Source organism: Lygodium microphyllum, chromosome 23 (genome assembly GCF_053477565.2).
Source record: "Lygodium microphyllum isolate KBCC chromosome 23, Lygodium_microphyllum_v1.1.10, whole genome shotgun sequence".
NCBI lineage: Eukaryota > Viridiplantae > Streptophyta > Polypodiopsida > Schizaeales > Lygodiaceae > Lygodium > Lygodium microphyllum.
In genome coordinates, this window is record NC_141157.1 from 93,393,837 (window position 1) to 93,421,642 (window position 27,806).

A 27,806-nucleotide genomic window follows, 5' to 3' on the forward strand; every position below is an offset into this window, starting at 1 on the left:
CACTAGTAGAGTGACGTGTATCATAATCACCAGCCCAATCAGAATCACTGTAAGCATGTAAATGCAGTGGTCCCCCCTTGGCATAAAGCAACCCAAGAGAACGAGTACCCTGCAAGTAGCGAAAAACACGCTTGACAGCTTGCCAATGTGACATATGTGGCTGATGCATATACTTGCTCAAAGCTGAAACTGCAAACTGTATGTCCGGCCTAGTATTGCATAGATAGATGAGACATCCAACTGCAGGAGCATATGTATGTATATCAAACAAATCACTGTCATCATGTAATGACAGTTTCAGTCCAGGTTCCATGGGAGTACTAACTGGCTTGCAATCCTGTAAGCCAAATTTCTCAAGAAGCTGCCCAATATACCTTGACTGTGATAACCCAATACCTGGAGCATTATGTATGAACTGGATGCCCAAGTAGTAATGCAAAACTCCCAAGTCAGACATGTCAAAAGTTTGCTGCAAATTTTGTTTGAATGCTGAAATCTGATCAGCATGTGTTCCAGTGAGCAAAAGGTCATCAACATAAAGACATAAAATCAGCATAGATCCCCCTTCTTTACATACGTAAAGGGTAGACTCAGATGAGCTGTTTAGAAACCCCTGACCAAGCAAGAAAGCATCTATCTTTTCATACCAAGCTCTAGGAGCTTGTTTTAAACCATATAGTGCCTTTTTGAGCTTGCATACCAAATGTTCTGAGCCTTCAACTGCAAAACCAATGGGCTGCTGTACATAAACTTCCTCCTGAAGTTCCCCATGTAAAAATGCAGTCTTGATATCTAGCTGATGGACTGTCCAACCATAATGTGCAGCCAAAGCAATCATAGACCTGATGGTCGTCATACGGGAAGTAGGAGCAAATGTCTCCTCATAATCAATGCCCTTTTTCTGTGCGTAGCCTTTAGCTACCAGCCGTGCCTCGTATTTATCAATGGATCCATCTGCTTTTCTTTTCAATTTGTAGACCCATTTTGTTCCAATGGCTTTCTTCCCAAATGGCAAGGACACCAAATCCCAAGTTTGATTCTTAGTAATAGAATCTAATTCAGCTTGCATGGCTGCCATCCAATGCACACTGTGTTGTGCATCCTCATAACATTCAGGCTCTTCATTATCAAAAGTACTTGCTGCCATAATAAACTCCATGGTATGTGCTGAATCATGCAAACGAGTTTGCCTTCTAGTACGACCAGCCATGGGTGCATCCAAAGGACTATCTTGCATAGTCTGCAAATACCATCTAGGTAGCTGTCTAGCATCCTGGCTGTGTGCAAGCTCTTGCTGAATTTTCTGTTTCAGCATGATGCTGAATATTCCGATCAGCCAATGGCTGAATTTCTGCACTTTCCATAGGAGCAGCTGGCTGAACATTAGGTTCATTTTGTGAACCTCCAGCTGAATCACCAAAAGTAATGGGCAGCAGCCCTTCAAAAACATTACGGGCAGCCTGATATGTGTCCAAATCAGCCAAGGATAATTCTGATTTTTCATAAAAAACAACATCCCTGCTGATAAAAACCTTCTTCGTAACGGGATCATAGAGTCTGTAGCCTTTGCTCTCGTTGCTATATCCCATAAAAATGCACTTAACAGCCTTGTTGTCCAATTTTTTTCTAAGTACCTGTGGAATATGGGCATAGGCAAGACACCCAAAGGTACGAAAGTGACCAACCGAAGGTTTACGGCTGTTCCAAGCCTCAAATGGTGTGATGGTCTTCAAGGCTTTGGTAGGGCATCTGTTCAAAATATGGCAAGCACACATGACTGCTTCCATCCAAAAACTATGAGGCAAGCTCTTTGCCTTCAGCATATATTTGGCCATCTCCATGAGTGACCGATTTTTCCTCTCTGCTACCCCATTCTGCTGTGGAGTATAAGCTGTAGTATACTGATGTACTATGCCCTTCTACTGCAAAAAAGAATTCAGCATAGAGGACATGTATTCCCCCCCTCAGTCCGAATGGAGAGTCTTAATGTGGCATCCAGATTGGTTTTCAACAAGTGCACTGAAAGCCAAAAATGCATCATACACTTCTGACTTCTTTTTCAAATAATAGACCCAGCAAAAACGTGTGAAGTTATCAATGAATGTCACAAAATAATAACAACCACCCAATGACATGGTCTGCATAGGTCCACAAACATTTGAATGCACCAACTGCAATCTGGCTGTTGCCCTGAAAGCAACATCACGAGAAAATGAGAACCGATGCATTTTCCCCATAATGCATCCCTCGCATAAGTGCTCAGGAGGTCTCTCCAAGAGAGGTAAGCCATCCAGCATCTGAGTACGCTGTAAAAGCATCAAGCTGCCAAAGTTTACATGCCCTAAACGAGCATGCCATAACTCCGCCTGTATCATAGCAGGAGTAAGAGTGGATGTCAAGTATGCTGACTGATCTACTGAAAGAGCATCCAACTTATATAAACCATGACACAAAGATCCTGTCAAGACCAAAGTCATGTATTCTTTTTCTCGAACCATGCAACGGTCATCATCAAAGGTGACTTGCATACCACAACGTGCCAAAGAAGAAATAGAAAGCAAATTCTTCTTTATTCCAGGAACAAACAAAGCATCCTGCAAGCGGAGAATAGAGCCATCAATGGCTGTGAGTTGAATCTCCCCAATACCACGAACAGGGTATGATGCATTATTGGCACACTGTACCGATTTCCCAACGGGAGGTGCACTAATTGAAGCAAACAAATCTCTGCGAGATGTGATATGTCTAGAAGCACCACTGTCAAAGAACCAAGTGTCAGCATCCTTTGTAGAGCTAAGTGCTCTATTGGCCCAAGAGAGGTCATAACTGCAAGTGTAAAAACAATAGTCCCTATCCACAACAAAGGACGCGGACTCACTAGCAGTGGAAGGAGTAATAGAAATAGACATTCTTGACTCCTTCTTCTTCTCTTTGGCAATGCGCTTTCTGCACTCAGTGATATAGTGGCCGGGCTGCTTACAATAATGACATTTTTCTTTCTTTGGTTGCGTCCCCCCTTGTGACTGATTCTGCGATGTGCCCGAAGTGTCAGAACTCTGTGGAGCATTTTTCACCTTGCTGTTCTTGCCTTTCTGTCTTGCCATAAAAGCCTACTCAGAGACTATAGCATCCACACCACTATTTTCCGCGTTTGCTCCTCCTCTAGAAGCAAGCTAACCAGCTGAATAAAAGTGAGTGGGTGCTCAACAATTCTCATGGTGAGGTTTAATGCAGTATGAAAAGACAAGTACGAAGGAGGTAAGGAATTCAAGGTGGTGGATATCAACTGTGCATCCGAAAAATACTCATCTACATTCATGAGCTGCTCCCTCAAGTCCTGAATCTTGTTTAAGTGATCCTGCATAGAATCACCCTCATGCATGTTCAGAGTTTCCAACTCTTTTTTCAAGAAAGAGATCCGAGTCTCATTCTTTCCTGCAAACATATGCTCCAAAGTCAACCATGCATCTCGTGAAGAAGATGCTGAACGGATATGAGGTATGATGGACCGCTGAACTGCCAGAGCAATTAGCAACAAGGCCTGTGCATCACGGGTATCCCAAGCTTTTTGAGCTACAGTTTTGGGTGGAAGTTGCTGAGGTGGAGCGGGCTGAGGTCCCCGTTGTCCACGTGCGCCTTGGGGAGGAGGAGTAACGGGAGCTACAACTCCTGATCGAGTCTCCTCTCCACTGACATAATCCCATAAATTCTTGGCCACTAATACATTCTTCATCATGAATGACCAAAGGGAATAGTTGTTTCCATCCAGTCTGTCTTCTTTGGATACATACGTAAAAACATCACCTCCCTGATTTGCCATGATGACAAATTTCCAAAGACAAAATGAGCAATGTCAAAGCAGTATTAACTGGAAATCTACAAATTTCCAGAAATTGCAGCAAATACGTTTCTGCAATTAATGTGCAAGGGCGTACTCTGTCAGAAAACTGTCTTTTAATGCACGCTTCCCAAGGTGCAAACAGTGCACTGCATCACTGTTATCTCAAAATCCCCAAAATTTTTGCCAAAATTTTTGTCAAAAACAGTCTTTCTATGACTGTATGAGCAGTTCAAATGCAACTGTCCTCAAAATACACAAAAGCCTCAAAATTTCTGACGATCCAGTCCAGAAATTTGCATGAAATTTATCCCCCCTCTTGTTCTGTGCTTGCCGCGTGTGAACCTCCGCTTCCAGAACTGTGTTCTGGGCTGAAATTAAGAAAATTTGTTGAAAATTTTACCTGACGTGGAGGAGACTGGCGTGTGTAGGTCGGCGGGCAGTTTGGCGGCACAGGACAGGCTGATGTGGTCAAAACGGCGGGCAGGACGGGCTGATGTCAGACTTGCGGGCTGCGCGTGGTCAAAACGGCGGGCAGGACGGGCAGATGTCAGACTTGCGGGCTGAGCGTGATGTTGACGGGCGGGCGCAGGTCAGTCGCGTGTGACAGGTGGATGGTCTGATTGGAGCTTCGAACGAAGGCACCGCACAGAAAAACAGCGCCTGGGCAAGGCGCGTGCAGGTACAGGTGGCGCCTGGATAGGGCAGTGCTGCGCCTGGGCTGATGTGACGCTGACGGGCTGACGGGCTGACAGACTGGCGACTGGAGCTGGCGAGGGCTGCTGGCTGCTGACTGAGGACCGCTCTGCTGGCTCCTGACTGAGGACCGCTCTGATACCAAATGTGAGAATAGAGGATCAAGGTACATCAGAGATTCAGTAGACAGTGTGAGAGTGAGAGACAGAGTTGAAGCACGACACCCAAGATAATAGACTGAATGAGTGTAATCTGAAAGTACAAAGTACAACCCTTAAACCTTAGGGTTGTAGGGGGGTGTTCACACTCGACACACACTAAGTGCCTAAATGTGTGTAACATAAGCACATAAGTACATACGACAATAAGACCATAAGTCTGGGGCAAAAAACCTCTCCTACCGAGAGTAAAAAGTGCCCCAGTGTCCTACTGATCACCGACACTCCCATATGAGCGTAGGCGTAAGTAAGGCGTGAGTCAAATACCCAACAGGCACACCGTAAGGAATGCATGCCACAAATCATGGAAGCACGCAAAGTGGGGAAATGGGCAGTATACCGAGAGGGCCGTGTCATCATCACAGATAAACACCAATGACAAGGCGCGCAACGGAGCTATGAAGACAGATGTAGGACTATTCCAAGAGACCTTTACCAACAAGGATATCATCCTATACACAGAAACCGACCAGAGCCCAGGCGCACATCTACCTGAAGTGAGGAGATACAGATGGGAGACAACATGCTGCCCTAGAGCCCACCGAACAAAAGGAGGGACCTGAGGGTCCGGAGGAGTCGAAGTGCTGTACAGGAAGGAGTTACAGCCCATGGTGCAAGTCATGTGGAAAGATGAGGATGCCCGATTCATGTGGATCTAGATACATAGAGATCGCCCTCGAGACATCTACATGGCGGTGTGTTACTTCCCCCCAGCACACTCCCTGTACGTGCCATAGAAGGGGGAGTCACGATACCTACCACTGTACAAGGACATCATGCACCACTCCAACTTGGGGGATGTCATGTTGGCAGGAGACTTTAATGCCTGCACAACACAGAGATAGACTCCCTTCTTCGAGAGCAAAGACCACATATGCAAAGAGATAGCATCGGAGGAGATAGGGCTCAACCGTACATCACAAGGTACAGTTAAATGCATTGAGTATGGCGACCACCTACTGGTGCTAGGGGGCACACACGGACTAGCCATCCTCAACGGGCTGGACAAATGGCCGGGATCAGACGCCCTCACATACTTCCCACATAAGCATGCGGCTAATTGCAACAAACGAGGGGCACCAGGAGCACCTACACAGGAACTGGGAGCAAGCACATTGGATTACATACTCGGGCCCCTATCACTTATCCCTGACATCTTGTCCTTCAGAATATCACCCTGCCTGCTCACATTGGCCACCGACCATGCGTACTTGTAGTTTGACATCGCTTGTAGATATGACCCAACCCCCCCAACAAGCAGCCTCTCAAGATTCTCCAAGTACCACTTCACCAAGTTAACTGTGAATGCTTATTCCAACCACCTCTATTGAAGCCTACAGGAAATGAACCCCTACTCACCCTTGGAGGAGATAGACTACAGAATGACCAAGCCCAGGACCATGAAGGCTTAGTAGCAGAGCACCTGACCCATGCCCGAGATGTACTTGCACCCCTTCTAGCCCACATGTTCAACAGAGCCTTATGTGAGGGCTTTCGTGCCTGTTGGTCCGCCAACACCATAATATCTATCCTGAAGAGTGGAGATCCCATAGCCCCCACGAACTACCAAACAGTCATGGTTGGCCATGTACTAGCCAAGCTTTATGGATCCATCTTGGACCATGAGTTGAGCAAGTGGGCGGAGCAACACCAACATTGGGTGACTGGGCAAGTAGGGTTCAGGAGGGGGTACTCCACTCTTGACCATATCCTCACACTTAGAGCCATTATAGAGGAGGGTAGGGCACATGGGAGGTGGGTATAGTGCTGCTTCGTGGACTTCCGCAAGGCCTTTGACACGGTACCACGAGCCACACTCATGCAGAGACTACGAGAACTGGAGGTTCCACCCGAAATGTGTTGGGGGATACTGGCACTATACGAATCGGTCACTGGCTGAGTCCGAACACCAGGGGGGTGTGAAAGGAGATAACCAACATCATTGGAGTTAAACAAGGATGCCCATTCTCACCTACTTTATTTGGTCTCTACATTAATGAGATATCAGAGTACATGGATAGATTGGGAGGGGAGGGATCTAGCCTAGGAGGGATACTGATACCCATCTTACTATATGCTAACGACATAGTTCTCATCTCTAGCACTCTCAAAGGGCTACAATGCCAATTGGAGGCACTACGGTCCTTCTACCAGGATAAAGACCTCACCATGAACCTGGGGAAGACCAATGTCATGGTGTTCAACACTTCAACCCAATGGATTTGACGGTCAATACCCTCCTTCAGATACGGTGGGGAAACTGTGGAAGTGGTCCAAAGATACGTCTATCTGGGGATTACATTTTCAGGACCGAGATTCACTTTGAGAAAGGCAGCAGAAGATAGATTGACATGAAGCTATCCAGCCCTCGGATCCATGGAGAACCAATGCGCCTGCATACAATTCTAGGAATCCTATACAAAGCTCTGGCTATTTGACACTCTAGTCATACCAACACTCTTGTACGGGGTTCCCATATGGGGATCCGGTCTCTACCACACGAGGAGGGCCACACAGGACAAGGCATTGCCTCAAGAGGAGGCCACCTATGAGGGATGGGAGCAGATGGAGAGACCCCTAGTACTTATGATCTCACGGATGATCCAGAGCAAGTCCTCTGTGCCACACGAGATCATCAGAGTAGAGACGGGGGCACCTCCCATCGTAGCTGAGGCCCTCTTCCAAACAATGGCCTTCTTGCACCGACTATGGGACTTGCCTCCGCATCGGTTACCTAGACTCGCGTTGGAGTTGTCCAAACAGCTAGCACTGTAAGGGGACATTGAATGCTGGTATGCCCGAACATAGACCTAGCTACGGCCACATGGCTTACACATCGACCACCTCCCCCCACTACAATACAACCTAGATTGCCCCCACCTGGAGCTCAGCTGGAAGGAGGTGAATTGTATCATCAGAATGGACATCATTCAGCTACACATGGCCAAGACATGGGTGACTCCTACAGAAGACCTAGGGACAAAGAAGGCTTTCTACCGGAAGCAATTCCTGCACATATCTCCGGACAGCTTCATTACCCGCCCAAGCTACATGGACACACTTGTTCCATGGAGTTAGAAGCACCATCGGACAGATCCGTACATCTTCACACCAACTACGGGTCGAGACAAGTAGATACAGGGCCCACTCCCTTCCCCTAGAAGATCGGATCTCCCAAATTTGCCAGCTCGAGCTGGAGACAGAATAACACTATATATGCAGTTGCCCAGCGTACTACAAGATCCAAGGACTCTTCCACTACTTGTTAAGAGAAGGATTCGAGCCACTCTCCAGAGTGATGGATTTCAAGGACGAGAGATGCCTTGGGCTCTTCCTGGCAGAAATACAGTGCCACAAAGACCACCTCCTCTAGACCTCGGAGCAGAGACGGAGCCACCCAACGCGTGCTCTTAGAATTCTGCCGAAAGCCAACTACCATCCCCACCCCTGGGCCCCCACCAATCCCACTGACCTCGCGATCGTGGGGGATCACCCTAGCCATAGCCACAGCAAGAAGCAAAGCCCATCGCCCACACCCAACCGGGCCCCGCCCGTGCAGGAGGCACATGTTGATGATATAAGGGATACTACGCTGCTACCGAAGGGCCCTGCCCCGCCGATTCAGATTCTCGATGCTAGATAGACCCGTTGGAACACATATGAATTGTACCCAGCCTATATACCATTTTGTACCTACTCAATTAGTTTATCATAGCATTAGATGGTAGCTTTACTAGGACTTGGAAAGTTTCCCAGAAATTTGTATGTAACGTTTTGGTCTCATAGGCCAACTTGTCCTTTTGTAGACATTAATATAGCTTTCTTTCTTTCTTTCTTTCTTTCTTTCTTTCTCCCTCTTCTCTCCTTCTCTTCCTCGTCTCCCTCTCCCTTTTCCTCTTTCTCTTCCTCTCCCTATCCCTTTCCCTCACCTTCTACTATCCCTCTCCCTCTTCCTCTCTCTCCATCTCCCTCTCTCACTTTCAAGTTTCATTCATACATATTACATCTTGTCCGTCTCCCTCTCCTTCTCCCTCTCTTCCTTTCTTCCTTTCTTCTCATTCTTCTCCACAATGCCTAGGCCTCTTCATAATCTATCTTTAAGTTGCACATATAAAGTGTGTAGGCTGATTTTATATACAATTTATGTGTTTTTTAAATGAACGTACGAAACAATGGATTTTATCATTAAGTCTTTTGTGTATGTTCCATATTGTATATATTCGCATACTGAATGTATCATACTAAACGTACGAAACCGCCCTAGCCTTGATAGTTCTCGAGGATCTTTTTGTGCAAAATTTGAGGAATTTTTGAGTTGGGATTCCATAGATTTATCTAGGTAGAGGTTTTCTAAATCAAGGCACTCTATATTTTCTATGTCGGTGGTATCCTCTGAGTGATTGTTTGCCTTATATGAGGAGTTTTGTATGTTTGTGGTATTAAGCTCTAGGTTTTTAGAGACATCTTTAGAAGTTGGATGGGGTGTTATAGCTAAGGCTTTGTCAGAGTTTTGCAATGGTCACTCTTTTTCATTTGGTGGAGTGGCAAGTGGAAGCTCGCTTCTTTGCACCATATTGCATGAAAATGCCCCTAGCTAGTCTAAGAGGCCAGGTTCATCTAAGATCTGGGGGCTAGTTGGTTGAGTGGGTGTGGTGGCTTCCACAAGAGGTACCATGATAGAAGAAGAGTCGGGCCCTTTCTCTAATTGCACTGGTGTTAGCCCCTTGACATGCTTACCATAGCTCATCCGTGTTGCAATCTGGGCATACCTTAGCTATACACGACTAGAGGTGGCGAATAAGTAATAGGTACAATCCTTCCATGGCTAGAATATGTACTACAAGGAAGGACATACAGAATTGGAGGTCTTGTATGTGCACTAGGACTCCTTCAAGCAATCCCATGGGTTGCACTTCCTGAATATCTGCTACACGAATGGCAAAAGGGATGGGTTTGGTAATTGTAAGGCCTAATGTTAGAAGTATTTTTTTAGGCATTATGTTAACTCTTGAGCCACCATCCACTATGGCCCCTTTATATCCCCTGCCTACACTCTTGTAAGCTTGCTTCTTCTACTTTGGTTGTGTTATGGCCTTGGGTGGTTGGCCTCTAGCACCAATGTGGTGAAGGTGGAGGGGTGGGTGAAGAGCTCTTTTGTTTGGCCTCCATACCCATTGCCAGCAACTCGTAGCTCCACAACTTGCAAATAAGGCATTAAAAGCTAGTTAACAGATTTTTTTCATTTCTCTAGTTGATGCAACGTGCTTCCTTTTTCATAGTTGGTGTGTGAAAGGCATGATGCCCATAAAAAACATAGTAAAATCACACCCCATCCATTGTAGCTATCCTAGGAGGGCCTTCCAACTTCGATCAGCATGGACAAAAAACAGAGATGTCCAGTGGAGAGGAAGGTGGAGGGTGGAAAGGTGGGGTGGGATGCTAAGTAATAAGAACGATCGCCCAAGCTTTCTTGGCTGCCTTTGCCTTTCTGTCCAGCCATAAAAGCCTGCTCAGAGATTATGGCATCCACATCACTATTTCTTCTTGTTTGCTCCTCCTCTAGAAGCAAATTGACTAACTGAAGAAAAGTGATTGGCCAAGTATGAAGGAGGTAATGAGTTCAATGTAGTAGATATCATGTGTGCATCTGAATATTACTCATCAACATTCACGAGTTACTCACGTTAAGTCTTGAATTTTGTTTAAGTAATCCTGAATAGAATCACCCTCATCCATTTTCAATGTCTCTAGCTCTTTCTTTATGTCTTTCTTTAAGAAAGAGATGCGAGTCTCATTCTTTCCTGCAAACATCTACTCCAAAGTTAGCCAAGCTTCTCGTGAAGAAGCTGCTGAACGAATATGAGGGGTGATGGACCGTTGAACTGCCAATGCAATCAGCGACAAAGCTTGTGCATCCCGTGTATCCCATGCTTTTTGAGCTGCTGATCTTTGGGGAAGTGGCTGAAGTGGAGCAAACTGAGGTGCCCGTTGTCCACGTATTCCTTGAGGAGTAGTTGGAGCCACAACTCTGGGCCTAACTTCTTCTCCACTGACATAATCCCAAAGATTTTTCGCCACAAGCACATTCTTCATCATGAAGGACCAAAGTGAGTAGTTGTTTCCATCCAATCTTCCCTCTTTGGATACATAGGTAAAGACATCTCTTCCCTGATTTGCCATGATAATCAATTACCAAAAGAAGCAAAAGAGCAATGTCCAAGCTGGACCAAATTGGAAATCTCAAAATTTTCAAAAATTGCAAGAAATAACTTTTTGCAATTAGTACACTGAGGTGCATTGTGTCAAAACTGTTTGTAATGCATGCAGTCTAAGATGCATTTAATGTTCAACAACACTGTATCAGCAAAATCCCGAAAATTTCTTTCCCCAAATTTGTCCAAAACAGTCTATCAATGACTGAGACTGCAATACATGTGCCAATATCCTCAAAAAACACAAAAGCCCCAAAATGTCTGATAAAATTGCCCAGAAATTTGCATCCACCGTGTCCTGGACATGTATCCACAGTTTTGTGTCTTGTTGGGTAGAAACCCCCTCTTCCAGAAGTTAATTCTAGAATAAAAAAGGTAAATTTTTTAAAAAGAATACCTCATAAATGTCGAGCCGGTGGTGGGATGCAGAGGCATCGTTTAGGTGTAGGCACGTGAATATGCAGCAGCAGGCGGCATTGAAGATCATGCTGTAGGGCAGCAATTGGCAGGGCGTGGGCACGGAGCTTTGACAGATGCGCAACCTGAGCAGGCGGCGAGAGTAGGAGATGATGCTTCAGACGGGAGCAAGAGGCGGAGTACCCAGGGCATGGTGGCTTGTGTACAGGCAGCAGGGCGTCAGAGATACTAGGTACGCAGCTGGCAGAGCTGTCATTACAATTGGCATTTTGACGTGGCGTGCAGCTGGTGTGGAGCAAATAAGAGGCCTGGCGGGTGTAGGACGACTTGGTGACGGATTGGTGGTCATAGTAGCTAAGAGAGGCCTGGCAGGTGCAAGACAACCTGTTGACAGAGTGGTGGTCATAGCAACTAAGAAACGCGTTTCTTTGATTTTGAAACGTATGAAACGTTTTTTAAAGTACAAAACGTTTCTGAGAGTAAAAAATGTGGGTGTTTTTTTTTTTTTTTCTTGGTGAGTTGAAACCCAAAACATGGTTTTTTTGACAAAAACTATTGGGCAATGTTAAACGTGATGACAATGATTCATGATGGCTCAAGATTTTGGATAAGAGATTGATTTTTTTGTGATTTTGTTTAGGTATTGGACTTTGTCAATCTAGTATCTATTCTTATCTTGAGATTTGAATATTATATGACTTTAGTCTCATTTATGAATTATTTATGATATATTACGATTCATTCTTGATTTTGACATTTTGACAGTTTGTTTTGAAATGAGAATCACGATGTTGCAACTTGACTCAGTCCATATTATAGATAGGCTATTTACATGTTAATTTCAATTTTCTTTGCATGATATGTATGAATCATAATGTTTGAGTTCTAAACCATTATATAACTTGTCCAAAGACTAACTTTGACATAAGTGACAAATCAATAATGGATAATGGATATGTAACGTATAATGTATTATTCTCAATTGACTCTATTATCACTCAAGCTCAATTAGCCATTCTTTGTTTAAGAGAGAGTTCCATAGAGCTTTAGAACCTCTTTCCCCAATCAAAACTATTAAAAATCCCTATATAAAAAAAACCCGCGTTTCTTATTTTATCCCCTCTTGAAAGAAACTTACGAAACACGTTTTTGACGTTTCGTTTCTAAATGTTTCTGACGTTTCTGACTGCTATGCTGCTGGGTGTTGTGGCGGGACTGAGCAAGAAGCTCCCAAAGGCTGAGCGGAGCCGAGCTGAATAGAGCCTTAGCTAAACAGAGCTAATGCTTTGATACCAAATGTGAGATGAAGTCAGGATCGAAGATTAGCACAGAAATCAGTAGACAGTGTGAGAATGAAGCACGACACCCAATGCAATAGATTGAAAGAATGTGTAGTGAAAGTAAAAGGTACAACCCTTAAACCTTAGGGTTGTAGGGGATGTTCACACCCGAACACGATAAGTGCCCGTAAGTGTGTGACATAAGCACATACGAAATAAGACCATAAGTTTGGGGGAAAAAACCTCTCCTACCGAGAGTAAAAATTTCCCCAGTGTCCTATTGATCATCAACACTCCTATGTGAGCCTAGGCGTAAGTGAGGCGTAAGTGAAATACCCAACAAGGAGAGCTTGCGTGCATTCTTGATCTTTACTATCAATTGTTGAAATGCATCAAGGCTAGCAACGGAATGTAATCTTTCACAAATCTTTTGATGAGTGCTTGGTGGAAGTGCTTTAGTAACCCATTGCCACACCATGAAGTTGCTAGGGTAAGTCGGAAGGTGCACTATTCATACTTTTGCTAGTGTGAGGAGATCGGGGATTGTTCATCGGTGTACTTTGGTATGTTGAACTCTTGGATGATGCAATCCTCGTAATTTCCCGGATGGTAAGCCTTAAGGAACTCATCCTTGAGGGATGCCTAGGTTGCAAAATTGTTCTCCAGAAACTGACTATACCACTTATCCGTAGTTCTCCAGGGGGGAGGGAAATAGTATGAGAAATGCATCTTCCCTATCTACCCCTCTAATTTGACAAAAGCTACGGAATCGACGAACATGGTCTTTAGGATCTTTAGTGGCTATCCTCTTGAAGGTGGGCAGCTTTGTATTTATTTTTCCTCGTGCCTTGTGGAGAGGCTCAGGGGCATCAGTCCCTGCCTGTGAGTTGCCAGCTCCTGTGCCCAGATGGACATGGTCTTCAGGATCTTTAGTGGCTAGCCCCTTGAAGGTGGGCAGCTTTATATTTATTTTTGCTCGTGCCTTGTGGAGAGGCTCAGGGGCATCAGTCCCTGCCCATGAGTTGCCAGCTGCCGTGTCCATGCTAATCATTTCAGACTTTTATTTTGGTGTGGGGGAGAACTTCTTGGAACTTGGCGTCTACTAGAAACTCGAAGAGGAGTGTTAGGAGTGGAAATGGGAGTTACCTTGAAGGTTTTACTGGAGTGGGTTGTAGGCGTACACTTTGGACTGTCAATGCTTGTAGGGGATGGTTGTCGCGTGACGGTGGTCTGCATACGAGGTGTTGTGGGGGGTTCCCTAGAGCAATATGCGCACTCTACAATCAATGCATACGCCTGTGAATTCCTTGATGTTGCGTGTTTATGTAAAGAGGACTGGGAAAGGAAGATCTAGTAAAGATTGGACAAAAGTCTAGGAGGAAGGGGAGTTTGGAGGGAAGAGGGACAATGCTGCAAAGAGGTTAGGCAGAAGAGTCTAAGTGCAAGAGGTCCGAAGACGGAGACATCTTGCAAGGGTGAAGTCTGGAGGCAGAAAGTCTGGAGTCATAGAAGTTTGGGCAAAGGAGAAGTCTGGAGGCAGAGAAGTTTGGAGAGAGAGACGGAGAAGTCTAGGGAAGAGGAGAAGTCTGAGGTAGAAAGAAGTAAGAAAGAAAGATATATTAATGTCTACATAAGGCCAATGTGGCCTATGAGACAAAATCCAGATTACATCCATGCCTAATGTCATCTCATCAGTAAGGTAAAGATAACATTACAAGTAAGTGGGTGGCCTATGAAACAATACTGAAAATAACTATACGATGGGGCTATACCAGGGTTGAACCATGTGTAGTGTTGTTCCATCGATAGAAAAGAAAAGGAAAGGAAAGGAGAACCAGATCTGATTTAGCCATGTACAAAAGTGTGGTGGAGACTATGGGCTGTAGCTGGTCTCAAGATCTGCACATGATCTCAGCTATGATGCGGTCCCTAGCTGCTTCACTGATATGCTTGGTGGTGAGTTTGCGGTGTCTTGTGATAATGGCTCTAATCCGACTGTGGTGTGGCCTCCTCGGACGTGGTCTTGGTAGATGGGGTCGTCGTGCTCGACGAAGGGAAATGGATCTATCCAATGTGACTCCACGGTGTGGCCTGTAAGGTGTCTGGCGGGGTCTGCAAGGCTGGTAGTGTCAGTAGGGTCGGCTCTGTAGAAGAAGTTTGTCACTGCTCTCTGTGTGTGTCCCTTTGGGTGAGCTGGCCTCCTGTTTCGCAGCAGAGAAGTCTGGAGACGAGACAGAGAAGTCTGGGAAAGAGAGAGGTCTAGGAAGAGGAGAAGTCTGAGGCAGAGAAGTCTGGAGATGAGACAGAGAAGTTTGGGGAAGAGAAGTTTGGAGGCAGAGATGGAGAAGTTTGGGGAAGAGAGAAGTCTGGAGACAGAGGCTAGTTACAGGAAGTCCAGAGAAAGGAGGAGAGAGAAGTGAAGTCTGCAGTGAAGGGGAAGAGTGAAGAGAAGTTTGGAGACACAATGCGAAGAGAAAGATAGTGACGCCTGAGTGGTGAGAGACAGAAGAACATGTATTTGCAAGAGCACACTTCTATTAGCATAGAATGATTGCTTGATATGCTATTTGCCTCCCCTTGCTTTTTATAGCTGAAGAGAGGGGAGGGCAAAAGATCCTAATACAATATCAATATCTAGAGATGGGGTAGTGGAGGAGGTTTTCTCCAGACTGTTGCCAAAAAAATCTCTAGATCGAGAGCTTGCAGTTGGGTCCAGTGTGCCTCTAGAAGTCTCCAGACTGTTAAGACTTTGAAGGGAAAAATCCCTGGTGGGGCGGTTGTTGAGACAGATCCAGCGGTCTGCCAAGGTCCAAGAAGTCTCCAGAGAAAGTTAGTTTGGAGAAAAGTCCAAAACTCTCTCTAGAAAAAACATAAGTCACTCAAGTAAAAAGTATCCTACTAAACTACCTTGTACATGATAAAGATCATTCCTATGCCATAAAGTGAGTACAACTCTAACATTGCTGCTATATACAACAATGAAATACAACTCAAAGCTGTTTACAAAAGAGCTCAAGTGTGGTGTTCCAATGCAGTGTACACGTCATGAAGTGTTTATGAAACGTGTACAACATGAAAGTACAAAGTATTGAACAAAATGTCAAACAAAGAACCTACTATGATCTTATCTAGATCTAGATCTAGATCAGAAAAGCAAAATTGTCTCAATTTTATTGAGAAGTCTAGATCTGAATCTAAGTAAAGAGATTAGTTTGTGGGCTGTCATCCATAAGCGATTTCGGAAAATTTCAATGATTGTGTTCATGAAGAGGAAATAAGGGCACAATCTGTTTGAGTTTCTTTTCCATTCAAATTTTGGAATGATACAACTGTCTATTTTTCTTGCCTTTTCATCCATATTGAAACTCTGAATCTTCTTGTTTCTCTCTCTCTCTCTCTCTCTCTCTCTCTTTTGTTGAAACACTGAAAACTATCCACAGAAATTTCTTTTTACAGTTGTAGATGGTGACACAGCTTACAGACTCTGAACTGTCACACACATGTGAATTTTATATTATACTTTGGATATCATATAAGGGATGATGGCACCACAAAAAGATTAACATGTCTTCATGCAGGTGGTGAAGGAACTTGAGCTACGCCATAGAAATATCTCAGTCAAAGCCTTGGAGATCGACATGACTTGTGTTATGTCAATTATCAGATTTAAGGAAGGTGTTAAAGAGCTGCTGGAAGTACATAATGGACAGACCCCACTGCAACTGCTGGTGAACAATGCTGGTGTACTTGCTGCAACCAAAAGGCTAACACTAGAGGGCATTGATTAGTATGCTTATCTTCCTTCTCTTTACCCATTTTATGATGATTCAGGTTCTTCAAAGTGTCATTTGTTTTCATACTGCCTCATCCACTACTATTACATTCTTAACTTGCTTGAGATAGTCTAACCTCTTGGGTTGTGGCTACCCCCCAGTGTGCACTATCCTTTTAACCTTGTTTCCTTGAAAAGAGATTCCTTTTATTAGTGAAAATGAACAGTGCACCATACCTTCCCCTAGATAGCAGCCAGCCTGGGAGTTCTGCCTATTCCCTATGCTTAATTAATCTATATTTTGTCCCTGTGAATTTTAAAGCCTGTTGCTTGATCTTTCACTTTTCTGACTTCGATAGACTAGCTCTAGTCTCTCCCGTCGACAATAATGTGTTATCGTCGCATACTAGGAGGGAATAGATGCCGTGTCAATCTTGAAGAATGAGTCCCAGTCACTGCCTTCAGCCAGAGCTTCCTTTGGCTCCCCAAAGTCCACAAGGCACTCTATGATACCCTGCAACCTGGGTGGCTTGCTCTTAACCTCATAATCAAACTCTTGCAAAGTGATTAACCACTTTGCCAAATGATAGGGTGGTTGTAGCTTATTTATCAGTAGTCGTAGCCCTTCTGCATTCATATAAAGGACAACCTTCTCATAAAGGATTTGTTGAAAAGACTGAATGCTTATAAAAATTAAATTGATTAGAGAGAAACGAGTACTAAAACACCCTTGGCCTGCTGCTCTACAAGATGTAAAACATATGTTAATAGCAGCACTAGTACAAAGCTATAGAAGGGGGGAAAGGAGGTGTCAGAAGAGCAAAACAACTATCTGAATAATGAAAGACACAAGATTAATGAAAGTGACGAACACGAGACAATGTAACTGGGAATAGGAATCTACTATGAGAATCAAGTGTACAATGGTTGAGCACCAGCTCACAGACCCTATAGGCTCCCTCTCTCCACACCAAGAAGCTGCAAGTGCAAGTATAAAGGAGGCCACACACCCTCCTTTTATAGGCACAAGGGTGGGATGACCTATGAAAAGGTGGGACGAGACTTGAGAAGAGCTACCCATGAATTGAGGCGCCTGTGAACCTATGAAATGATCACTTTTAACACTCACTTGGAGCAAATGTGAACAAGGAAAGAACAAGAATACCAAGATGTGCCATGGATACTCCACCAATGTGCACTTCGCTGGATGAATCTCAGTAATAAAGCACCCCGAACAGTCCACAAGAAGCTTGGATGAGCTGAAGTGCTGCCTCTTTGCCTGACACAAACACCTTGCCACCCCATCTTCCTCTAACCAGTGCTTCTTGCCTGCTCCACGCTTACCTCCAGCTTGCACTTGCCACCCTTGCCCCTGTGCTCACCATCTGCACCACCTATGCCACCTTTCCCACTCCCATCCTATGCCCATAATCCCTGTCCTTCCAGCGTCTCCAGCCTGCTCTGTGCTTACCCCCAACTTGTGTCTGCCTCCCCTGTCCCTGTGCCTGCCATCTCTACACTACCTGTGCAGCCCCTTTTTTCCACCTAGCTGGCACCAGCCACCTCTGCCATTGCACCTGCCATCTCCGCTACTTCAGCCACAGTCTGCCTTCCACCTGCTGCCACAACATCTGGGCCAGCAACTTGCTGCTAACAACCAGCCACCATACCCTCACACGGCATCCTCAGCATCTTCATCCACCCTTCTAGCCTTCGTTTGATTCCTTGCTTAGTTGCATCCCTCTCTCCTACTTTGATACACACCCCCCTTCAGGCGCCAGAATCACCAGAGCAAAGCTCGGCACTGGTTGTCGATTTAGAGCCAGCACCACAACCACATGGAGCTAGTGCATTGCAGGAGATTACAGCCAGCCCCCCACCACCACCAGGGGGTTCCAGTTCAGTCCCCCGCACACACATGGCCAATGCCTTCCGGCTGATTTGCTTCACTTCAGCCACAAAGATGGCACCTAGGGATAGAGTGACGGCCCTTGAGGTGTCTTCTTTGGCTTGTAGATTGGTTTGGTGATCACCTGCCATGCATTTGTATTCTCAAGGATTCCATCCAATTGGCTCTCACTGGCACTCCCACCAAGGTTCCATGAGTGGTACCAAACAAGGGAAGGGGTGCTTCAAGCTCTAGTATGGCTCACCAAACCAGATGGAGGCAACACTTGCTACTAGGAGGGATGGTGGAGAGTGGTTAGAGACCTTGGACAACCAATCCATATGGTGCCACCTCAGTCTCCTATGGCTTGCACAGCAACTCCCTTGGTCACCCAGGAGCCATAGATTCCACCACTTAATTATGGCAGCATCATAGTTTAGAGTAGCACCATAGATTACAACAGCACCACAGATAGATGAGACATAGCCCAGAGAGGCAATGATACCAGTAGTGACCTAGGAGATGCAACAGGGTGTAGATGTACCATTGTCTTCCATACTCCGAGCTTGCCAAGTGAAGATCCTAGAGCTACTCGCATGTGAGGCACTCGACACCTAGCAAGTTGGGGAGGGTGAGGAGACATAGGAGAGCGAGCAAGAGGTAGAGGACTTGGACACATTTCCAAGGACTTCCTGCGACTACACCCTATGGCAATAGAGCTAGTAGAGAGGACACATGAGAGGGTGTATGCTAAGAGACAACAAAGACGTGCGTGGACGGCAGACCCATGTAGGTTTGTGAGGCTGATATGCAGTCCATGAGGATACTCTTGTGGAATGTATGAGGCTTCGGAGGATGACACTTCAGGAAAGGTTGGAAACTCATGAGGTAGGATTTGCATAGAGCATTAGTAGGAGCAATTGATTTTCATAGAGAGGATACTATGATGTCGCGGGAAGCTACTACTAGGCCTGAGTCACACTTATTGGGTGGTAGCCATGGGAGGTACAAAGATAGAGGTCGGAGCATGCATATGCATTGGGGAGCAGTGGACCCGGTCGGCTTTTGTGATTCTAAGGAGAGCTATGTGGGTCTCAGTGAGAGTGGAAGAGTCACTTATTGGTCTGTTGGTCATTTATGTTCCGAATGGCCAGTGAGATAGGAGATAGTTTTGCACTACCCTTAGTTAGTCTCTACCATAGGTGGACCGTTGGATAGTAGGGTGCAACTTTAACATGGTGGAGGCTCTTGAGGTTAGGAGAGGCAGACACATGGAAACTATCAGAGGAGGAGAACAGGCTGCTTGGGAGGAGTTACTATTTCAGATCAAAGGCCAGGGCCCTTCATAGCAGAGTTTGGCAGGAACATAGGCTCACTCTAGTTCTCTAGGTGAGATAGAGTAGTAGGAGCGAGGAATTTCTCTAGGATTGACCGATTTTATGTGGATGATTGGGCTTGTGACAAGGATGGCCAAACGAGCATCATACTTGGCATGACCCTCTTGGACCACTCACCAATTCAGCTGCTACTTTTTTGAGAGTTAGAGGATCCCACTCTAGTGTCAGGATTTCAGAGCACTTGTTCTATGAGGATTTGAAAGAGTTAGTCACACAAATGTGGAGATCTGGACCCTTTCAGTTGGGGGAGCAGCTGGTGACTTGGATGAAAGCTTATAGGAGATTAGTTCCTTCTTCAAGGAGGCGGCCACGAGGAGGAGAGAGGGCCTTTTAGAGGAGAGATCTGCTAGAGCATCATTGGCTGCTTTACATAGGGGAGAGGAGAGATGGCCAGGGAGAAATGGACCGTTTAGCAGATGCACATTGTGAGAGGAGAGATTGATGTTATGAAGGAAGCCAAATCAGAGTATAGGTTTCACGTGACAGCTTCCTTCTGGACTCAGCTTGGTGAGAGGGCTACACAATTTTGCTTGGGTCCACTACTAGGCCCCCCGGCTACGAGAGGGATAGAGAGAGAGTATGACAGAGCACTAGAAAGGTGGTTATAGTAAGGATGAGTAGATATTTGATGGCCCACTTTACAAGAGGAGGAGCTGTAGAAGTTGTTCTGGCATTGCCCTCAGGTAAGTGTCTAAGAGAGAACAGATTGGTTAACTCCTTTTTGAGCTACTGGGATCTTATTAGTGCATGCCTGATCTCAGCTTTGTAGGAGATCATGGTATCGAGGGCTATGTTAGAGGGACTTTTTGAGGGATTGATTCACCTCATTCCCAAAGGAAGTTGAGACAGACTGGAGGTCACATAGTGGAGATCAATCTCTTTGCTTTGAATTGCCTATAAGATCCTTGCAAAGGCGATCAATCTTATATTAGCCCCATTGATGCTATATCTACCCCACATAGATACGTTTTGTCCAAGAGCACAACATTTGGGGCAACATCTTTAGTTTTTGGGAGTCCACATCATCTAGGAACCATGACCTTATTGTGCTCCTCGACTTTGAGAATACATATGACCGTGTTGACTTGGAGTTCTTAGAGGCACGATGCTGAGGATGCTATTTCTAGGGCAGTGGGTCGGGGGAATAGCGGCTCTTTACTCCTCAGCACATTGTGATCAGTGAGGCAGGAAGAGAGAGATTCAGCATTCGGAGATCAGTTAGATAGGGCTGCACACTATCCCCCTTCTTGTTTGAATTTGTAGTAGCAGCCATGAGCTCCTTCTTGAGAGATAGCAGCATGCCCCTTAATTAATTGGCACTAAGTCCAATGAACTTTGGGTATGTGACACTAGGCAGCTGGAGTTGTGACTGACTGTAGTGAGATATCTTGGATGCCATGTGTGGATTGACCCTTACCTCAGAACAACAGCCAGCACATCTCCTCTTGAGCATAAGACAAAAGCTTCTTTATTGGAGTTCAACAAGACTCTCACTAGCAAGGAGAGAAGTGGTTGCCAACCAGGTCCTTCATGTGACTACGTGGTACATCACCTCTTGTTGTGTATTCTCTAGGTCATGCATTGGCCAAGTGAAGCGCCTTATCAGGAATTTCATTTGGTCTAGAGGAGATGAGAGCTCGGCTAGGGCAAAGGTTGCTTGGGATGTCATCATACAACCTAGATCCAAAAGAGGAGGGTTGGCGATCATAGACCGAGATAGCCAAAGCAAAGCCTTGATGGCTAAGTTTATTATTGGGGGTTTTTTCTAGGCGAGAAGTCCAAGAAGAAACTTTTGATAGGGAGGCTACATGTTATGACACTTGCACATGGAGGACCATGGCAGCCTAGCATTCACTAGGCTTTTCAAGAGATCAAGATCAGGGACTTCGGGAGGAGTTTTGAGGTTTGCCATTATCCGAGCATGGTGATCGGTATTAATGGGGCTGCACTAGCTACCCCCCCTCACTACATGTGAAGAGAATGGGGAGATTCTTTTTAGAGGTGGTTGTACGAGTAGGAGATTGGTTTACATTCTAGGAGTTATTGTAGGAGGCTCAAAGATAGAGCCACAGTTATGATTGAGGCTGTGACGGAGGGAGTTCCACAAGATTGGCAAATCGATACAGGCACCTCTCAGACCTGGATTCGTCTATTCTCTAGAGGGGTCAATCTTCTAGTATTCTTAGTGACTAGCAGAGATAGAACATTTACTTTTATGGTTGAGGAGGATGGCCGTCTCTAGTGAGAGGACCTTGACTAGTCAACATTGATTGGTTGCTCCAGAAAGAGGATTAGAGTAGTGGCTCACTTTGAGAGGAAGTGGCATAACGACCTAGATCTAGGCACTTGTTAGGTAGATGGATGGAGATATTGGGCTTACTAGAGGAGACCTCTACAAGATATATAGTGGGATTTACGAGAGTGGGTTTGGAGGGATCCATTCCTTGACAAATATTGGGCTTACCAGAGGAGACCTCTACAAGATATTATAGTGGGATCCACGAGAGTGGGTTGGAAGGGATCCATTCCTTGACACACCTTGCGACATGGCCTTCTTTGGCTACACTACTAGACTGGGGAGTAGAATACAAATGTGCAGGATTAGAGCATAGCTAGTAGCCAACCCCAATTAATGGGAATCTTAGATGAGTTCCTATATGACTTTTGGAGAAGTCTACATAACAACTTTTAGGCCTAGGAAGATATATCTCTTCCTTTGACTTGTAGCTTGTAGGAGCCTAGTAGTTGGCATGTGGCTTGGATACAACAGGGACCTAGTAGCATGCACAAGATGTGGCGAGCTAGTGTAGACAGAGAGACATTGCCTATGGGAGTGCTCTAGAGCCCACGAGGTTTGGAGTCTTTAGGATGATATTCCATGGCACACAAAGACCATGGTGGCAACTTGGGGGGTTGTAGTGTGGGTCATAGATAGAGTCCCAGCATGTGGCTCTGAGGATTGAGGGGAGCTATTCTTTTCTCATCATTGGACAGCATTTGAGTAGGATCCTCACTTCAGATTACTCTTAGGTGCAGCGGACCCATGGACACTGCCACATATAGGAGTTGATTGCGAGTATCATAGCATAGTATATTTGTTAGAAGATCCAGACATGCTATTGACCTTTTGGACATATCCACAGTGGAGAATTTGTCAAGGATCTGGAGACAGATCATTCAGACTTTCTACAGGAGATGGGACAGGATGCAAGGCACCTCTAAGAGGACGAGGAAGAGAAGAGAGGCTTTTTCGTAGACAAAGATAGTGGTTGTTCACACAACCACTATCTTTGTGATGTACTTAGTTACTCTTCACAGAGTTCCTTGTACTTTGTATTTTACCTCAGGCTTTTTGCCAAGCTGTTATTAATAGAAATTTTTTTCTTGGAAAAAAAAAATAGAGCACCTCAAAGAAGTAGTTCAATTGCCGTAACTCCTCTTTGAAGCCAAAGTAGTCAATCTAGGGACCTTGCATCTTCTATAGCCACAAAAGCTTCCCATGGATAGCTCGTTGTGGCATGTAGAGTCCTCCAGGAGAGTAATGCATGCCCTTTAGATCCCCTCATGTGAGACTACATAAACACATCATGTCGTACATCCCATCATGAACTTCGCGCTAGACACACTAGTCCAAGGTTTCAAGTTGCAACATGTGGACTTTGTTGATACACATTGAATCCATGAAACAAGAAAGAGCATCAACATGCCCTCTCTTTATCCTCACACTTGCCCCTTCAAGGTCTAGGAGCATGTAAGGGTATGCAACATCAACAAAGCTGAGAACCGTTCACTCAAGCCATCTGTGGGCTTGAAGTGAACTTAGATGAAGTAGATCTCCACATGATATGGTGCTTCAACAAGCATGACCACGATTGCCATTGTATGGAGCAGTGACGTCTTCCTCATGTTCCTTGTCTTTCGATTTGATGCCATGCCATACCATTCCTTCTCTTCCCTTTCACATGCATGATTGCCACTTTGTTGCATTGTGATGGGAGTAGAGACTCCTCCAAGTGCTGGAGCAATCCAATACCTCTTTAGTGCTTGGAGTAGATGAATGAGTCTTGGTGCAACAATGGGGCTTCAATTTTCTATTAATTCAGCTTGGGGAAGCAAAATACCTTCAATGGGGTATAATCTTCAAGTAATTGATGCTTGCTCTGATGGTGGCGGCTCTTGTGCTTGATACCATACTTGCTCTTTAAGAGTTGAAAGCTATGGAGCTTTTATGGCTCCCCATGAGAAACCTTTTGCATGTTGGCTTCCATGTCTTCAATCTTGATCAATGTAGGCAAGAATGGTTGAAGATGCTCTTGGACGACTAAGGTCTTCTTAGGATTAGTTTTCGCATAGAATGCATACTCTAATCAAATTAATTGTAGAAGTAATATGAGAGAGAAACGGAGGTATCTAATCTCTTTTGTTGCAACTCATAGGTTTATCTTTTCAATTTAGTGGATTTAATAAAATTGATATATTTATATCTCATATGGATCTTGAATGGTAAAACCTTTAGATTTGCAGCTTTCTCTAGATAAGAGAATCGGAGAATAATAACTTACTTTATGAGGATTATTTATTATATGGTTGCTCTTATATTATATATCATGGAGTATTGAATCTTAAAACTCATTTGGAGAAGAATAGTGAGAATCATGTACAACCATACTTGTGAGCACATCACATAACTTATAGCAACTTTTGCCTTTGACATCCCGTGATTTCCTCGGGTCTCGGGCTTATAAATTTACTCAAACCTAGTTACACCTCACATGTGCAACATTTACTTGACTATGTGATTGAAAATTAATCCACATATTAAGTGAGGTTTTAAAAATACATGTCCTCATGACAGCCCTTCCCCTTCAAAGTCTTGCAATTTTCCTCGATTTTATTACCAGATACATCAAAAGAAAAATAGTGGACTCGAATTTCCACAAGGCATCATAGTTAAGACAACATTGTGCATTGCTGGTTAACCATTCTATATGCCAAATACACGCTGAAAATTACCAGCCAATAACATAATACTCACAAAGAATCCCAAAAACATTGCTAGATTATCATGTAACATTTCTATTTCTCATGAGCTTAACACATTTGGAAAAACCAAACCATAGCATAGCATAACCAAGTATAAACCATGGCTAAAACATCAATGGTATCATAACATATGCTGTTGTCCATGGAACCAGATATTTGAGTATAATCTAATCATAAACTGATCACTTGCCGATCCGAGAACTTATCACAAACTTGTGCAAATGTGACCCCAAACTCATTGCAAAAACTGACCAGCAATCAATGCAAAAACTGATGTAAAACTGATCCCAAAAGTGACCATAAACGATTCTCAAGCTGATAAAAAACTGAGCTGAAACTGATTGGAAATTTGGTCTCAAAATTGAGGCGAAATTCATCCAAATTTGATAATAAGCTGATGCAAAAGTATAGTTCAAGTGCTCAAGTGAAACTCATACTCATCTGCATATATCTCACAGTGACTTGTACACTAAGTAGTGACCTCATGGCAAATATTTTGTCATCACAGTATTTTGGATGCATGTGGAATACATCGGAGATCCACTACATATGAGAGCTATCCATAACTGGAGGAGTGGAAGTGCTACCTTCCCCTTAAGCATTAGGCAATACTCCGGACCCTTGCTGTGTTGAACCTGGTGGAGCCTGAGTTGGCTCTAACTGAAAGGCATCTAGCTAAAGCTGCAACAACTGAGGATGGTCTGCCAAGTCATCCTCTTCCATGCATTTGGCATCCATTGGTGAATAATTATGAAATTTCACGAAGTATCTCTTGGAAACTTTACCTTTGATCTTTCTTTCCTTAGGTGTCAAAATCTGCTTAAGTACCAAAATCTCATCTAGCTCCTCAGGCTGAATTTCATTATACATATCCTTTGGTATATCACCATAAAAAGGCCTTAACAAATTGACATGAAAGGCATTATGTATCCATCAATGTGGAGGTAATTTCAACCGATATGCCACATCAGTGATCTTTTTTAACACTTGGAAGGGCTCATAGTATCTTATACTCGACTTTGGATACAATCTTTCTCTTCCTTTCATCTTTTTCGGTCTTGTCTTTTCAAAATGCAATAGTACATAATTGCCATCTGCAAACTGCAAAGCACATCTGTGGCGATCAGCTACCCTCTTTTGCTTTTCTTGTAATCTTTGAAGTGCATACTTTATCTTTTCATAGGTTGCATCCAAGCTTTCCACATAATGATTAGCCTTAAAATCTTATCCTTAGTTTGCAGAATAGGTGGTACCTTCTAGCCATCCTCAACCACCTCAAATGGAGCTTTGCTCGTAGAACTATGCACTGTGTTGTTGTAAGCAAATTCAACCAAGGGTAAATATTGCTTCCACTGTGTCTTGTGGTTTGAAACATAGCACCTCAAAAGATCTAACACTGTGAAATTTGCTTCCTCAGACTGACCATCTGTATTATGCGGATGGAAGGATGATGAGAATGTCAGTGTGGTATCCATATTCTCAAACAATCCCTTCCAAAAAATAAACTGCTCATCGGGGGGTCTCAATCACTAACGATCGACTTTGGCATACCATGATACTTAAAGATGTGTTGCAAAAGTAATCGTGCCATAAAATTAGCCTTTATTTTCTTCCTCATTAGAATAAAATGGGCTTGTTTGCAAAACTTGCAAATGATAGTCCATATCATTCCCTGTAGGTGTTCTAGGAAGCTAAAAAATAAAGTCCATTGTAATGCTCTGCCAAGGCCTATCTGGAATAGGCAAGGGCTGCAACAAACCTTGCAAGGATGATGAGAATTTCAGCATGGTACCCATATTCTTAAACAACCCCTTCTAAAATAAATTGGTCATCGGAGGGTTTAATCACTAATGATTGACTTTGGCATACCATGATACTTAAAGATGTGTTGTAAAAACAATTGTGCCATATGATCAACCTTTATTTTCTTCCTCACCAGAATAAAGTGGGCTTGTTTGCTAAACTTGCGAATGATAGTCATTGCTTTTCCACCCTTATCATAGTCTTTTGTTGCCCCTTTGGGTATCAAGTTGTCATACATTGGGTCCTACAAAAAGGGTGCATTTGCTGAATTTACATCAAAACCAACGCCAAATGTAGGATTTCCATGACCAACATTCATTCCTTGAGTCCCATAAGCATTCAGGGGTGTAGATGCAGTACCAAACATGCTACTTTGTGCCCCACACATCAAACCAATGCTGCCATACATAGGGTTTTGCATATGTCTAGCCATATCCGAATACATTGGGCTATGCATACCATGCATTGGTTGCTGCATACCTTAGGGATTTGTGCCATACATTCCCATATGTGGTCCCTGTCCAACCATTGCATGAAAAATCATGCTTCCACCAAAATATCTTGGTTGCCCCATCGTAGCATGCATACCCGGCTGTCCAAAATCCATTGGATTGGCACTTCTGTGATGGCCTTGCATTTGCATTCCTTGCATCGTAGGTATCAAGTGTTTTGTTTCAATAGCATCTTTAGGAGCTTCAAATGAAGGATTTCACATTATCTTTGGTGCACCTTGCTGTTCCGAAGGTGTCGAAGACGTCTTTTTCTTCTTGCCTTTGCTGTGGTTCTTTGAAGCATTCAAAAATCGGATAAATTGAGGATCCTTTGTCAATTGAGCAAAGGGATTTGCTGGTGTCATTATCCGATTCTTGAATTGGTCATCGAATTCCTCTTCGCTTTGCTAGTCATCAGCCTCCTTATATCCTGAAGGCCGTGCATCTTGCCCAACAGCAACATTTTCAGCTTGCTGTCCATGGTCTGAACCTTGTCCAAGGTCAGCGAGCATTGCATTTCCTTCATTCCCATGTGAATGTTCATATTGAGAGGCATCATCACTGCTTGAGTCCATCTTACTGTATGAAGATATATTGCTGTAATTTCTCAGTTGAGAGTAAAAATTAGCACTAGCACAAAGCTTTGGCTTGCAATGAGGTGCCTTGGGCCCACCAAATCAAGGGATTGAGTGGTATCCTAGCAATGAAACTGTGAAATCAGCCTTCCTTCCGTGGATGGGTGGTAATTTCT

The 27,806-nt window shown here is 44.4% G+C and overlaps 1 protein-coding gene across 5 annotated transcripts in view; it reads left to right on the forward strand.

Annotated features, from left to right (window-relative positions):
• LOC148016470 (uncharacterized) overlaps window positions 1-27,806 on the forward strand; it is a 201,062-nt gene that overhangs the window by 88,412 nt on the left and 84,844 nt on the right. For all 5 annotated transcript variants that reach the window (XM_087664333.1, XM_087664331.1, XM_087664334.1 and 2 more), the window contains exon 5: window positions 16,240-16,448. In XM_087664333.1, the coding sequence (XP_087520459.1) occupies window positions 16,240-16,448 (209 nt within the window). The remainder of the gene's footprint in view (window positions 1-16,239; window positions 16,449-27,806) is intronic.